Source organism: Anastrepha ludens, chromosome 4 (assembly GCF_028408465.1).
Source record: "Anastrepha ludens isolate Willacy chromosome 4, idAnaLude1.1, whole genome shotgun sequence".
In the NCBI taxonomy this organism is placed as follows: domain Eukaryota; kingdom Metazoa; phylum Arthropoda; class Insecta; order Diptera; family Tephritidae; genus Anastrepha; species Anastrepha ludens.
This window is the reverse complement of record NC_071500.1, coordinates 48462150-48477326: the sequence shown is the minus strand read 5'-3', so window position 1 is coordinate 48477326 and position 15177 is coordinate 48462150. Positions and strand designations below refer to the sequence as shown.

Genomic DNA, 15177 nt, shown 5'->3' with positions numbered 1-15177 from the left:
CGAAGCGTAAGTATGAGTGAAAGCAAAATAGAAGTTTGCCTTACTTGCTTTGGATGATTGTTTGGGCAACGGAAAAATGTTAAGCGCTCTATGTGGGCACTTTATTCAAATTTTGGCGCTTGAGGGTTTTAAGAGTGCGCAGAGAAACAAAAAAAAATCGTTTAGTTGATTACAAGCTTATTTTTGTATTTGTTCATTGTACAGCTAAATTCCAATTTTGCTACATTTCGCAATTTCACAATGTCAAACAATTCAACCACAAATCCTATACAGATATGGTTTGTTTTCACTTTATCCTTCTCCTATTTGCTTCTTTGAAATGGTTTCATTTCTATATTTCTATCCACCTTACGTTTCTTATTTGCTCATTTTTCTGCCATTTTACCAACAATAGAATTTCGCTGATGCAGCTGAAGATGTTCATAGCACAAAGCAAAAGCATCCCGTTTCGTGGACATGTCTATCTCACCGGTGAATGCAACTATGGTGGGCGCGTTACTGATGACAAGGATCGCCGCTTAATCCTTTCGCTGCTCAACATGATATATAATCCAACCACAATCGAAATGGACAAGTAAGTACACTGCTCGCTGCAGGCTAAATTTGCAGTATCTACCGCAATATTTTTCCTGTTTGTTGTTTGGGCAAAAACAGAGGGATGGAAAATGTACTGTGAAAAAGTTGCTAGCTCTATCTCCTTATCTTTATCTGATGTAGTTTGCTTGCACATATCGAATTTTGCCAATTTTATTAAATGTCACGTGTATTTTCGATTTTAAATTCTGCCGGTGACAGCATCGAAAACTCCTTCGGCTTAGTTCAAATACATTTGTACACAGTTGTATTAATACGTACATAAGTGTAGTAATGTGCAGGTATTATTTTGTTTTGTGGTTTTTTTATGGAACCGGTCCCGGACTGACGAATCGTCTACCATTTAGTAGACAGCAGTAGTCCCAGCTCAGGGAGTAGGCTATCACTATTACAGTGTTAATAGTAGATAGAAAAATATATGCACCTCGGAACTACAGTTCCTACGCCTTTCACAAGGCCGATGGGAGAAAGCTAAATTGATGTAGGCGGGCAGTAACTATTACCAGTTGAGTATACAAAATAAAAGAGTATAATTTTTATAAATTAACATTTCATTTCATTTTCTTTATTAGAAATACTTTTAAAAAGCCTTTTTCTAGGCAAAACTATGACCGCAAAAATAATTATTTCCTTTACATGCGCCTTGTACGAGTACAGCTGATGATATCATCCCGAAAAATATGATTTTGTGCTATGATTGTTTCTGAAAAGTCATTGTTTATAAAAAGCAGGCTCTAGACACCAAAATACATTAACTCGGCGCTGCCATAAATATAGAGCTAATAATAGATATACTAATCAACCTGTAAATCTGTTGACAGAAATTTTGTTATCGATATGCTTCTTCTTTTATTTGATTCATGTTGTTACTAAAAATAACACCATCAGTTTGAAGATCGTTATTATTTCATTTCGCATGAGTGATAACTGTTAAATTAGATATAAGATATAAGATCTAATTTATTGGGCAGCCATACTTTCAAAAATAGTCTAAATTTTTTTTTTTTTTGAATATTTCCTCTTTCATACCAAACTCTTGGGCCTTAATAAATAATTTAATTAATAAAATTGAATCAGATTAATCCAATTAATTTAGTAAACAGAGGAAACCCACGTGTTCGCTATATTTTAATACAAGTACATATGATTTAGTCACCACTCTCCCCTAGAATAAGTTATAAAACAGTCATAAAATAAACTTTTAAGTGAGCCAGAAAAATGTATTAAATTCTCCCAAAAGCGCTTTTACGTAAGACTGCCATTTACAACTCTTTATGAGCAGCGTATGCTCGTAGAGTATTTTAATATTTATACATACATTGTTACATATAAGAGCATTTTGTTTTACTGGGAAACAGCGATTACTTATAACATATACGTATGTATGTTTAAACTTATTCAGGATATAAGAAATGTACATTTCCACACCAATTTCTTTTTTGTATTCTCATTCTTGCTATGCAGTTATCCCTTGTCACAGACCGGCACTTACCGTGTGCCACTAAGTCCTACACGTCTCAATGCCATCGAATATATTTCGACATTTGCTCTTAGTCCTCATCCGGAAGTTTTTGGTTTACACGAAAATGCCGACATCAATCGCAACAACAACGAGACAAGCAGCGTAAGTATCCCAGCATTAGCAATTCTTTATTGAAGCGTATTTATTTTAAATCTCATCCATTAAATATAAATTTGTTTGCACTTGCACTAATAACACAGTTGATTGGCGGTGTATTACTCACCCAAACGGATTTAATGGCTTCAGTGAAGGCGAGTGGCGCTACAGATGGTGTCAGGGTGGACCCAGCATATGCCATATGCAAAGAGATTCTATCACGCTTACCTCAGGCATTTAATGTTGCCGAGGTGGGTCAGAAGTATCCGGTGGTGTATACGAATTCCATGAATACAGTTTTGCGACAAGAACTTATAAGGTAAGAAGATAGTGGAATCAGAATGAAGTAAATATGTGCATATTCACATACGAGTACATATACGGGCCGCAAGGATATGTATGGGAAATGTAAATGTGCAACGTACATATACATACACGTAGGCTGTGAAGGTATCTATGGGAAATTCCATACTCCTAATATATAAGTATGTAGATACATGTGTAGGTACGTCTGTACGCAAATTTATAGTGAAGTATAGCGAATGCTTGTCAGGTTGGGTATAGTTTTAGTATAAGTACATTCGGTCAAAAAAAAACCGGGAATTGATGATCTATAAAGTGTGTGTGGTCGAAAAAGGCAGATTGATTGAGAAAAAATCTTTGACATATAACGAAAAACGTTTAAACGTTAAAAACTTTAAATTTGTTCACTTTGTTTCATGCTTCACTTACAAAAATTAAGGTTTTGTTATGGTTTTGTTCTGTAACATATTTCAGGTGTAGCCCCTCGATCTTTATTCGCTGCGCTATGTCTATGTCGTCGTAAAGCTCATACAGCTCATCATTCCATCGCCTATGATATTCGCCGTTGCCAACGTGCAAAGGTCTAAAAATCTTGCGCAGAATCTTTCTCTCAAACACTGCAAGGGACGCTTCATCGGATGTTGTCATCGTCCAAGCTTCTCCGCCATACGTTAAGACGGGCATGGTGAATGCCTTGTAGAGTGTTAGTTTTGTTCGTCGAGAGAGGACTTTATTACTCATTTGCCAACTCAGTTCAAAGTAGCACTTGTTGGCAAGAGAGATTCTACATTGGATTTCAAGGCTGACATTGTTATCGGTGTTAATGCTGGTCCCTAACTAACGAAGTCTTTTACAACCTCGAAATTATAACTGTCAACCCAAGTAGCACGCGAGTGCGCCGACTGTTTGTTTGTTGACAGGAGGTACTTCGTTTTGTCCGCGTTCACCTCCAGACCCGTTCGCTTTGCCTATTTATCCAGTTTGGAGTAGGCAGAACTAACTAGGCAAAAACTACTTTATTCTTCTTTATAAAACTATATATTTATTCTGATAGCCAAGCGGCGATTAAATCTCTTGATGTGATTGTCAATAATTCCATCATTGTTCGCAAATGCCGGGCATCTCTTAACGAGATCTCGGAATATTTCCAAATCCATTTGATACGGTATGCCAGATCATAATGGTATACAACGGATTTATAAGGCAAATAAATTAGCGAGAGAGGGCACTACCACTCGCATTTCTCTCAATCCTCAAACTGTGTGGTATAAATAGCATTGTCACTTCAGCCACGAGATGAGTCTGGCAAGTAATGCTATAAAAATAATGTGGCCAAAATGGGACGTCAGGCGCTCAAAGGCCTTACTCAATCCGTCAAGGAAACTCGCCTCTATGTAAGTTGCTTTGATCACAGACCTTTGACTTCTATGTGGGCATACTCAAAGATTGAATGTACCTCATTTCGACTATTGCGGAAGCTGCAAGTATGAGAAGGAGGAAGAGTCTGCCAGACATCTTCTCTGTCACTATCCTGCGTGGCATGCCACTAGGCTTAGATACTTTGGTTCATTGTTCTTGAATGATACTGATGGCATCCATAAGTGTCAGCCAGATCAATCTGCTTGCACTTGAAACAAAATGATTTAACGAACAGTGGCAGATAAACTGCTACTATGGTATCACAATGGATCAGCAACGGTATATGTAAGTGAGTTGGTTTAAAGACCGACTGTCACTTCTACACACCTACCTACTTAATGGTCAGGTTATTGGGTAAAAAACCATTAATTATTTGTAAGCCAGAGTAATTGGAGTATTCGTTGACATATGGGGATGGGGAGTTTATCACCCCTGTCATCAAATCGGGAACGAAAGCGAGGAAGAGAATGGATGATTTACTATCTTGTGATTTTAGGTTAATGAGAAAGCACCGCCTTTTATGGGATGGAATTGGCTCAGTGAAATGCAAAGAATGCCAAGCATAACGCAAAAGACTTTGATGAATAAAAAATAAATATTTTCTGTTTTATGGAGCGATTCCGGGTACTTTTTTGACAGAATGTATATCCAAAAGCTAATGTAGGTTAAATAAGTTGATGTGACAAGTGTACTACACTTTTACAAATAATGATTTTCATTAATTTCCAAATCTCAGTAAATGACCCTAGAAATAAGGGCTAACGTACGGTAACTCCCACACTTAAGGAATTTAAACTTAAAATATCTTTGGGATTAAGATTTTAAAAGTAGTTTAATGGAATGTTTTTGTATTCTCGTTTAAATTTTGTAGCAATATAAGTACAGTAAGCTCGCAATAATATTAACATCTTAATGTATGAACAGACCGATGGGACAATGAGCTGTATGAGCTTTGGGAGCTGATGGGAGCAGAGGAAGAGGAAGGTCTCCTCTGCGTTGTAAAGATCAGATGGAAAATGGGTTCACTTGGTCTGTTCCACTGGCGAGAAAGAAACAACTGGCGAGCTTCATTAAATTCACTCAAAATCGCTTGAACGGTTATCGTGCCAATCAAAAAGAAGAAGAATATATGAACACTTTTTTCCTACCTAAAAGTAAACGATAGATAAATGGAAGAAATATTAGGCCAAGATGATTGTATAGAAGAGCTACGAAGGACGATTAAAGCAAAATGGCTATGGAGATTTTTTTATGGCATCTTAGTTTGCCCACTGAAACAAGGATGAGTAGACCCCTTGGGTTCCACCCTATCGAAACAGCTGCTGGTTTGGGCCTACCGCTAAATGAGTTTCAGTGTGACAATCGAAGACTTTACCGTACTAAGCAGGGATCTGTAAATACAATAGAAAGCATCGATATTTTTGCTTACGCATCAGAGTAACTTGAATTTGCAGAGGTTGAATAAAGGTCCTCAATGGACCTTCTCGCAGAGGAGAAGAGCAACTTTCAAAGGGAAATAAGACGAAAAGGAAATGCTTTACCTTCCCAACTTATTAATTGAATTTGCGCTAACTCTATGAACTTTCAGTTTAGGAAAGCCACTGCAATAAAAAAATCATTCTAATCAAATGCATTTCAAGCAAAACCGACTAATTTATAAGAAACTAAATACTGCACCACTCGAAATACCAAAATCCATGGCTATGCAAATATTCACACCACAGACCTATCGTATAAGCATGTAAATATCTTTCAGTCTTTTGCAAGCTTACGTACAAACACACTCAAATCAATAGGTCATCTCAATCACCACTCAACAATTTCCGTAATTGAGATGTATGATTTTCTTTTGAAAAAATTAAGACAACATCAATACAACGAGATGTGCAGATACTTGTTAGAATTACGTACAAAAGATGCCAGAGAAAAGAGCAAAACTGAAAAACACTACAGAAGTCCTTAGCCACTTACGGAAATATTCATTGCTTACTGTATGGATGTCCAGTTGGATGTCCATTTGCACTCGTAAAGGACTGCATACACACTGGAAATTAGTGCAAAATGAGCAGAGTATACAATAGCTATATTTTGTTATACCTTCACACTTTTGCACAAGAGTAGTGTGATTTTATTCATATAACGTTTGTATGTATTATTATTCGTTGTGTACAACAGCTTAAAAGAATCGAGATAAATGCAGGCATATACATACATATATACCAATATGGTCAGAATTATAAGAGTAGCCGATTTAGCCGTACCTGCCCATCCGTCCGTCCACGTCCACGATAATTCGAGAAAAACTTAATATATTTCAATGAACCAGCGTGAATAATGAAGCAGAATTACTCAAAATTGGTCAAATTATGATCACAAGAAAATAAATACGAAGCAAATAAAATTTAAAAAAGCGCAGTGACACGCCCTCTTTTGGATAAATGGGTACATATTATTCATCTCGGATAAAACCATGCCTTCTTTAAATAATATATGTTAAGACGAAATTTCCGTGCAGCCTTCTGATGTTACAAGCTACAATTCTCATTGTCTATAAGTTTATTGGATTCGAATTTATTTGATTTGAATCAATAGCAACAGGATTACGGAATTTTTATTTTTTTTATTGAATTGAATGTGTAAATCATACTTTGTTGGACGCATGAATTCTTATTGTTTTACTTTGAGTATGGCACAAGCAAAAATATATATATTTGTAATGAACAAAGTTGTTTAAACAAAGCACTGGTAAACAGAAAAAAACAGTGGTACGCGCATGATATTTTTATAATTTTTCCAGCCATTCGCAAATTTGAAGTATCTCGAAAAAGAAAACAGCTTCATATTAATTAAATCAAATTAGCGCGAGCTCACTGTATATAGTACATATATTTTACTAACATAGTTTATGATTTACATTTTTGTTACTACAAAAAGTAGCTACGCGTCTTCCGTTTGTTCTTAATCGTGGTATTCTATAGGTGAAACTTATCGTCTTTAAACTGAAATTTTCGTAGTATCTAATTAGACTATTCCATCGAATACACATTTAGATAATAGGCGGAGGATCAAAGTTGTATCCTCATGTTCTGATTTTCTTGTGCGTTTATATGAAAAAAAATACCCTCTGCGAAATCTCTTGGAATAGGTCTAATTCACCAGTTTTCAAAATTGGTACAAATACTCGTATCTGATAAAGAGTACTATAGGGTGAGCCATGTAAAATTTGCTTTTTGAATCGGCTATAAAAAAAAATTAATCAATATTTTTTCAAACTGTTTTTTTATTGTCATTTATGAATGAAAAATAATATCGTTCAAATGACTGCCACGACTGGCTTTACAGTAGGCCATTCGATCAACCCAATTTTTAAGCACATTTTCGAATGTTTGGGCTCCAATTTCATGAATGGCAACTTCGATGTCGTGTTTTAAAGCATCAATCGTCTCTGGATGGTTCGCATAGCATTTGTCCTTAACGGCTTCCCACAAAAAATAGTCCAACGGACTTAAATCACAACTCCGAGGCGGCAAATTGATATCGGAATTTCGGCTGATTATTCGGTTTTCAAAAACGGTAGCCAAAAGTTCGAGTGTAACTTTGGCAGTGTGACAAGTTGCACCGTCCTGTTGAAACCAAATGCCGTCCATGTCATCCTCTTCAATTTTTGGAAACAAAAACTCGTTGAGCATGTCACGGTAACGCTCGCCATTTACTGTAACCGCGGATGAACAAGAAGACTCACCACTTTGGAAATAGGTTTTCAATATGCCCAATTTTGTTCAAGCGTATAGCGTCCCATTTCGTAAATTTCACACCTTTAAGTAAATTATGAATACATTTGACATGTCATTTGGTCCACCCTGTATGTTTTTAAAAGCACGCCGATGTAGCCGATTTTCCATCTGGTTACCGCAATCCATATATTCTTTAGGCATCAAACAGTGCTATATATAATATGTACATATGTATGTACAAAGTGAAACCCAAAATAAACAAGACTGGGGTCATAAAAATGTTTAGTGCGTTGGAAGTTACATCCCTAGCTGACTTCCAGTGAAAGCTTGATGACATTCGGTTCAGTGGAAGTGAAGTTATTGCAGTTATTTTGTTTTAAAATCGGTAACACGTTTAAACATTTGAATTGATGAAACAAGTTTATGGCGATGATTGTCTATCTCGTGCCAGAGTTCATGAGTGGTTTACACGTTGGCGTTTTGAAACGATTGTTGCATCGCATTCTACAATTACCTGAATACCGCGAAGGAGGAAGCTGGCGCCTATTGCACGACAATGCACCATTTCATCGATTCACTTTTGTGATTGATTTTTTTACTAGAAATCGTCTTTTAACCATCAATCACTCACGGTATTCGCCTGATACGGCTCTCTGTGACTTCTACCTATTCGGAAAATTGCATTTGGCCATAAAAGGAAAACATTTTGCGTCCATAGAGGCCATCCAAAAGGCTTGTACCGACATCCTGCAGAACATTCTGGTCAATGATCTGAAACACTCTATCTTTTGCTTTTTGTTTTTAGATCGCGCAAAACAGTGTATCGAGGCACAAGGGAACTGTTTTGAAAAAATAAACTCGATGTTATCATAACAAAGCTGCTGCCGTTTTTATTTTAGCTCAGACTTATTTATTTTGGACTTCACCTTGCATAAGCAATTTCTAAATGTCTCAAGCACAGCGCTGTCTATAGGCCCATTTTGCAAAAATATTTCTTTTAATGCAACTGATAAATAAATGCACAGGGTTTCTTTTTAAAAATTCAAAAAATTAACATAAATCAGTTGTTCAGGGCAAACATTCCATTATACGTGGAATATAGAACACGATTTCATTCGCCTTGGCTAACTTAACAGCTCTATCTCACAATTGGCGTGCTCAATATTCACTTTAAGGTCCTGAATCTGTAATAGAGTGTTCGCATAACATTAGTGCTTCACCATAAATAGAATAAACTAATAATTGGCGCGTACACTTCTTTTAAGTGCTCCTTCTCCTATTTGCGGCGTGCGTCTTTTTAAAATTTACCACAAATGGAGGGACCTACAGTTTTAAGCCGACTCCGGCAAAAGGTCTTTGAAGAGGAGCTTTTTAATGGCAGTAATACACTCGGAGAGTTGCCATTGCTTGTCAAGGGGCGACCGCTATTAGAAAAAAACTTTCTATCATTTTGCTGTTTCATGAACTGAGATTCGAACATACGCACTGTCAAATGGTAGTCACGCACCAACCATTCGGCTACGATGGCCGCTAATCCTTCACCATACCCAATAAAAGTTGCATCGCCGAAATTATTACGAAACTTGGAGCGCTCAAAATTGTTGCCATGGGCTGCGTGGCATGGCAGGCCATCCTGCTAAACCCAGAGATCGTCTTAGCCTTTGTTTTCAATTTTTGGCAACCATAAATCGGGTATTATGCCTCTGTAGCACTTGCCGTTGACCGATGTGACATATCCAGCACAATTTTTAAAGCAAAAATAGGCCACTGATGCCATCGTTGCAGAATCAGCCCCAACTGTCACTCTAGAGGATCTGTTGCCTTCTCGACGATCACGTGCAGTTTTTCCGACCCCCAGATGCGACAATTATCTTTGTCAATATAGTAGCCGGGATGAAAATGCGCTACGTCAGAAAAAATGATTTTCACTACTTATTTTGAACAAACGCACTGTTTGGGCTACACAACATTGAAGTTCAGAATATTTCCCAACGTTGTTCACACATAAGGCGACAGATTTTGTTCCGCGGAGATATGATATTGATTTTTTGTCAAGATTTTTTGTCAATATGATTAAAAAAACTCTATTTGTAATACAAGTATGAGTATAATTTGAAAATCGTAAACATAAATACGGTGTTATTTTTGACGCCATGACCACTTAGTATGAGAAAGAAGCGCGAAGTATTTTTTGATGAACGAAAAAACTAATATACTATTGACCAGTCTCATAATTTTAAGCTTAAAATACAATATAATCCAAATAATGGGCCATTTGAGTCAAAATAAAAAATTGCAAAGAATAATAAATGTTCAAAATATGCTTAAGTGTTCATTCCCAGAAAAAGCAATTAAACGCAGAAGTCATATAAAAGCCATAAATAGTAGTTTTAATGCTAATATCTTCATATTTCTTTTCGCCTCAGTTTTGTATGTTCTTTTGTGCTATGCCAACTTGATGTTTTTACTATGCTTGTCACTTCCCAGATTCAATCGTTTGTTGGATTACATACGCAAAAGTCTCATCAACGTACAAAAAGCCATACAAGGTCAAATAGCTATGATACCCGAATTGGAGCGTACACATTCGTCATTGGTGATTGGTAGATTACCAGCCGATTGGCTAAGGAAAAGCTACCCATCGCTTAAGCCACTTGGCAGCTATGTTACGGATTTTCTAGCACGGTGAGTATAATATAATATTTGAAGACAAAGGTACAAATTTTCGACTAAATGTATTTTTTTATGTTTCTCTTTTTTTTTTTTTTGGTTATGAATTTATGCATAAATTGGTTTTATTACTAACAAAAAAATTGGTTTTTTTTTTTATAATTATTATAATATGAATTGTTAAGCAAATAATGTTGAGCTCCGATTGTTCACTTTTTAATACTCATTTCTTTGTTACCCACGTATGTGAAGGCAATACGTTTATATTGTATAGGGGTTTTCAATAAGGGCGATGTTAAAATGAAATTAAACCCCACTCAGCTTATTAAGTATCAGAGAAATTCTGTTTATGACAATAAGATTGTAATATAACATCACTCAAATAGCCGTCGTGCCTTCGTACGCTGGCATGGATACGCGCGATCCAATTTTCATTGACTTTCCTATATACAGCCGGTTGTCTTTAGCAGTGCTGACTGTCAAGACATTGACCCACTGCAGCTTATTGGCATAGACCTGCGACTTCACAAAATTCGACGATGTAAAGTGTTTTAATCAATTCACGTCACCTCCGCGCAAATCGTTCATAATAAAAGTTTACCGTTTGCATCAGTACTGTAAAAAAGTAAATAACAGATTTGAAAAACGTCGCCAACCTGTCAAAAGCGCTCTGTCCCAAGTTGAAGACCACAAATTATATTATTATGCGTGTATAGAGTATTTTTTTAGCTGCAAGAGAACTATCTATATCGATAACTATGTTTTCACAGCTAAGAGTGGCAAACTGTGTTGCCATTCTGTTCAGTAAGGTTCGACAAGTCACCATGAAGCGATTAATGCTCGGGCAATGCTTTCAAATTGTGAAAATTTACTTTTAAGAAAATAAATCTGTTCGCGAAGTTCATAGAGCGATGTGTGGAAAAAGACGCCGAAATATCGACTCGTCGTCGTTCTCAACTTATTGACTTTTGGCCTTCGACTACGTAGAAAATTATACGTAAGGATCTTGGCTTACTTGCATATAAAATACAGCTCGTGCAAGAATCAAAGCCGAAAAACCATCAATTGCGCCGCACTTTTGTGGATTGGATTTAAATTTATTATTCAGATTTTTTGAAAAAAGTAGCCAAAAATTGGACTGATAAAATGGACCATGTAACTCGTAAGCGCGGCGGACATATGCTAGATATTATACAATAATAAAAAAATAAATGCTATGAAATTATCTACAAGATTAAAGTAAAATAAAATGCATTCCAATAAAATTCCTATCTTGTATATTTTAATTTCCCAAGCTCTTAAAAAACACCCGATATATACACATATATACATATGCATTTTCACAAACCTCTTCAGAAATTATTCCAATTTTTGACAGCTATACAATTTATAATCAAATGTATGAGTATTCATGAACAAACACAAAACGATTGAAGTGAATGGGTGAGGAGCGTTCAAGAGACGTGTTTCGACGTCACTGCTAGAGATTGACGTAGTATTGTACTGCTGTAAAAATTTTAAGCTTTTTTCACTTTCTTTAGTTTTGAACCCCCAAGCCTTTGAAACTTTATCTATCGTCTAAGTATATACTATACATATATTCATACACGAAAATGTTCAGAATTACAATTAGTAATCGATTCCTTCAGTCCAAACCAAGCGAATTGATTACTTTTTCAATTTGTTGAGATTAAGAGTAATTTCATTTGAAAACAAAATCTTTACGACATAGCTCTGGTAGGTAAGTGGGTAAAATGGTTGAAGTACAACTCTGACACTCCCCAAGTAGCACTCAAGTGCTGTTTTGATACCATTAAGAGACCTCCAACAGGCAGATATCTACAGCCAGCCAGAGCTGTTGATGCAATGGAGCAGATTGATGGGATTTCGATTGGCACACTGTCCCCAAGTTGGTAACATTCGAACGATTCGCTAGTGTAGTTTTTGCGTTATTGATTATACTACTTAAGCAACAATGATTCCATGGCTGTAAGGATTACAATACTTTAGAAAATTGCGGTGCATCCTGTGTTAGGATGTGAGCCTTTAAAGTATAGTATAAGGTTTTTAATTCATACATTGTTACACATATATCTACATATTTACTTACTTGTGATTTTCCATCAAATACTGGTTACTTATTCTTTCATTTGTTTCCTTCTCCAGCTTGGAATTTTTCCAGCAGTGGATAGACAATGGAGAACCGGATGTGTATTGGTTATCGGGCTTTTATTTCACACAATCCTTCATTACTGGTGTACTACAAAATTATTCGCGAAAAAATTCTTTCCAAATCGATATGGTCGATATAAAGTTTGAAGTGACTAAGTATGAAACGGAAGTAGAGAACAAGCCAAGCTTTGGCGCATACATACGGGTAAGTTAAAAAGAAAAAATAACGACTATTCAATTACTGACATTTAAAGCTTTATAAAAATGTGTTGTTTATATTTTCTTTACACATGGCTGTACATAAACACACACATAGGAGCAACAGTCTATCAATGATGAGACAAAATTTTTCCATGTAAGATATGTACTCGTATTAGAAATAGTTTGTTTTCATGCGGTAAAAAGTAATGGCCATTTCCTTTTCGAAAATTTAAAAAACTTAAAATTGGTTTACATGGATTTAAATTTGTCTTAGTTTTAGCTTCCAGAAATATGTTAACATAGTCCAGGAAAACTTTGAAACAGAAAAATACTGCATGCCATACTGCCCCCAAAACCACACATTTGTCGAAGAAAGTAAGTGTTCGGCAAGAAAAATTTTCCATGACTTTTTGGCATATTTCGCGCTGCATGTCATTTATTGCGCGCATGATTTCATTCTTCAGCTCTGGAGTCATCTTGGGCTTATTGGCATTAACCGTAATTTTCACGTAGTTCCTGGGAAAGAAGTCCAAGTCTCAAAAGACATACAATTTATAAAAATTTTACAAATTTCATACTTAAAACAGAATTTTTTGAAAAATCTGGGAACGCAGTTTTGTATTAGTTTATGTTATGGTGGCTCAAAATTCGAGTTAGGTTTTGAACTTTTTTTCTCGTACATTTTCTTCCTTCTCCCATTTGTGGTTTGCGTCTTGATGTTTCTTCACAAACGGAATATTGGTGTAATATTTGTTAAACAGTGATGCCAAATGTTTTTATTGATTATAGGCAAGTGTCGATGCGATCTTCCTGTTAACACTGATATATTATTATTATTATTATTTGTTGCTGTCGCGCAGATTAGAGGCGCATAGTTCGGAAACAAAAGATTTCCAGTTATCTTGTTCTATAATTTGATGTTTCATGCACGGGGATTCGAACTTACGCACTCCCGAATGATAGTGAGGAACCAACCCATTCGGCTACGGCGACCGCCACACATACATCCATATATAAAATATTCAATTATATTCTCACTAATTTTTATTATAAAATTTATAATTTACTCAAACCAATTACTGATTTCTAACTTTGCCATCTTTACCATCATCAAATAGGGCCTCTTCTTGGAAGGTGCACGCTTTAATCGTGAGACACATGAACTGGATGAGTCCTACTCAAAGATATTATTCGATACATTGCCAGTGATATTTTTCCGTCCATCTTTGAAAGAGACACATGAGCCGAGTCAAACGACAAAGGAGGGCGCAAAAGGGCGCACCATTTATGATTGCCCAGTTTACAAGACAAGCGAAAGGAGAGGTGTGCTTTCAACAACTGGTCACTCCACCAATTTCGTGATGTATATGCAATTGAATTGTAGTCAGACACCAATGCATTGGATCAATCGTGGCACAGCGTCACTTTGCCAACTGGATGATTGAAATGAATATTGCCTGAGTGGAGCAATACTACGTATATATATACTTGCATATTAACTTATACATTACAAGCTCATATTTTTATAATCTTATTTGGTAATAGCTGCGAAATTGCAAATAGTAAGGAAGCTTTATTTTTACTAATTTCTGTTTTGTTTCTAAATATATTTCGGAATATATACATTCCCTGATTTGCTTGATTCTTTTTAATGAAATAAAATTATTTTTAGTATTTTTTTTTTTTTAATGCAAAAATAATTCTACAAATGTTATTACATTTAAAAGCATCAACAATATTTCAGGGAATTCAATGTTGTAGAATTGAAGTCAAAAGTTGTCCAACGGCTAGTAGGATACTTAGTAAAACTTTCTAGAATATTTTAACCCTCTAGCGACTTTTTACATTAATTTTGCTCAGATTTTTCAAACAACAAAGAATTTAAAATTAATTTAAATTTAAACTATTACGTTGAAAAGTATTAAAAATATTTCAATGAGGGAATTGAATGTTGTATAAAGAAGTCAAAAAGTCAAAATTCATCCAAGGACTGGCGGGATCCTTAGTAAAACTTCCAATAATGTTTCAACCCTCTAGCGACATATTAAATTAGATTAAACATGATGAATTTTATACATTAAATATATAAAATATTATAAATTAGGAAAAATTTTTCAATATTTGTGTAAGCTTCAATTTTTGGTTAGAAAAGCATTTGAACAGTTTGTTCAATTTCAAAACACAACAAAAAAGAAAATAATGTAAAACTTAAGTAACACTAGATTTACTATTATTTTTGCGTAAAATTTTGCGTGAATGGGCGATACTACCACTACTAACACACCGATCAACTTCGATTATTCCTGTTATTTTAGCGACACTATCGACATTTTCTTTAACATCAAAAATGCCTGAATGGAATCGACGGAACTAAAAATCCACGTAATTAACTTTCACTGTATCGGCACCATAAACATCATTCACAATTTCAACGGTCTGGCTTGCATTTTCGTCTTTATCAAGGAG

The 15177-nt window shown here is 35.6% G+C and overlaps 1 protein-coding gene across 1 annotated transcript in view; it reads left to right on the top strand.

Annotated features, from left to right (window-relative positions):
* The window catches only part of LOC128862224 (dynein axonemal heavy chain 3), a 279729-nt gene extending 265380 nt beyond the window's left edge, over nucleotides 1-14349 (top strand). The window contains exons 60-65 of the mRNA XM_054100729.1: nucleotides 395-574; nucleotides 2059-2218; nucleotides 2317-2531; nucleotides 10156-10353; nucleotides 12505-12715; nucleotides 13830-14349. Coding sequence (XP_053956704.1) covers nucleotides 395-574; nucleotides 2059-2218; nucleotides 2317-2531; nucleotides 10156-10353; nucleotides 12505-12715; nucleotides 13830-14156 — 1291 coding nt within the window. The 3' untranslated portion in view covers nucleotides 14157-14349. The remainder of the gene's footprint in view (nucleotides 1-394; nucleotides 575-2058; nucleotides 2219-2316; nucleotides 2532-10155; nucleotides 10354-12504; nucleotides 12716-13829) is intronic.
* Nucleotides 14350-15177: the final 828 nt, after the last annotated feature.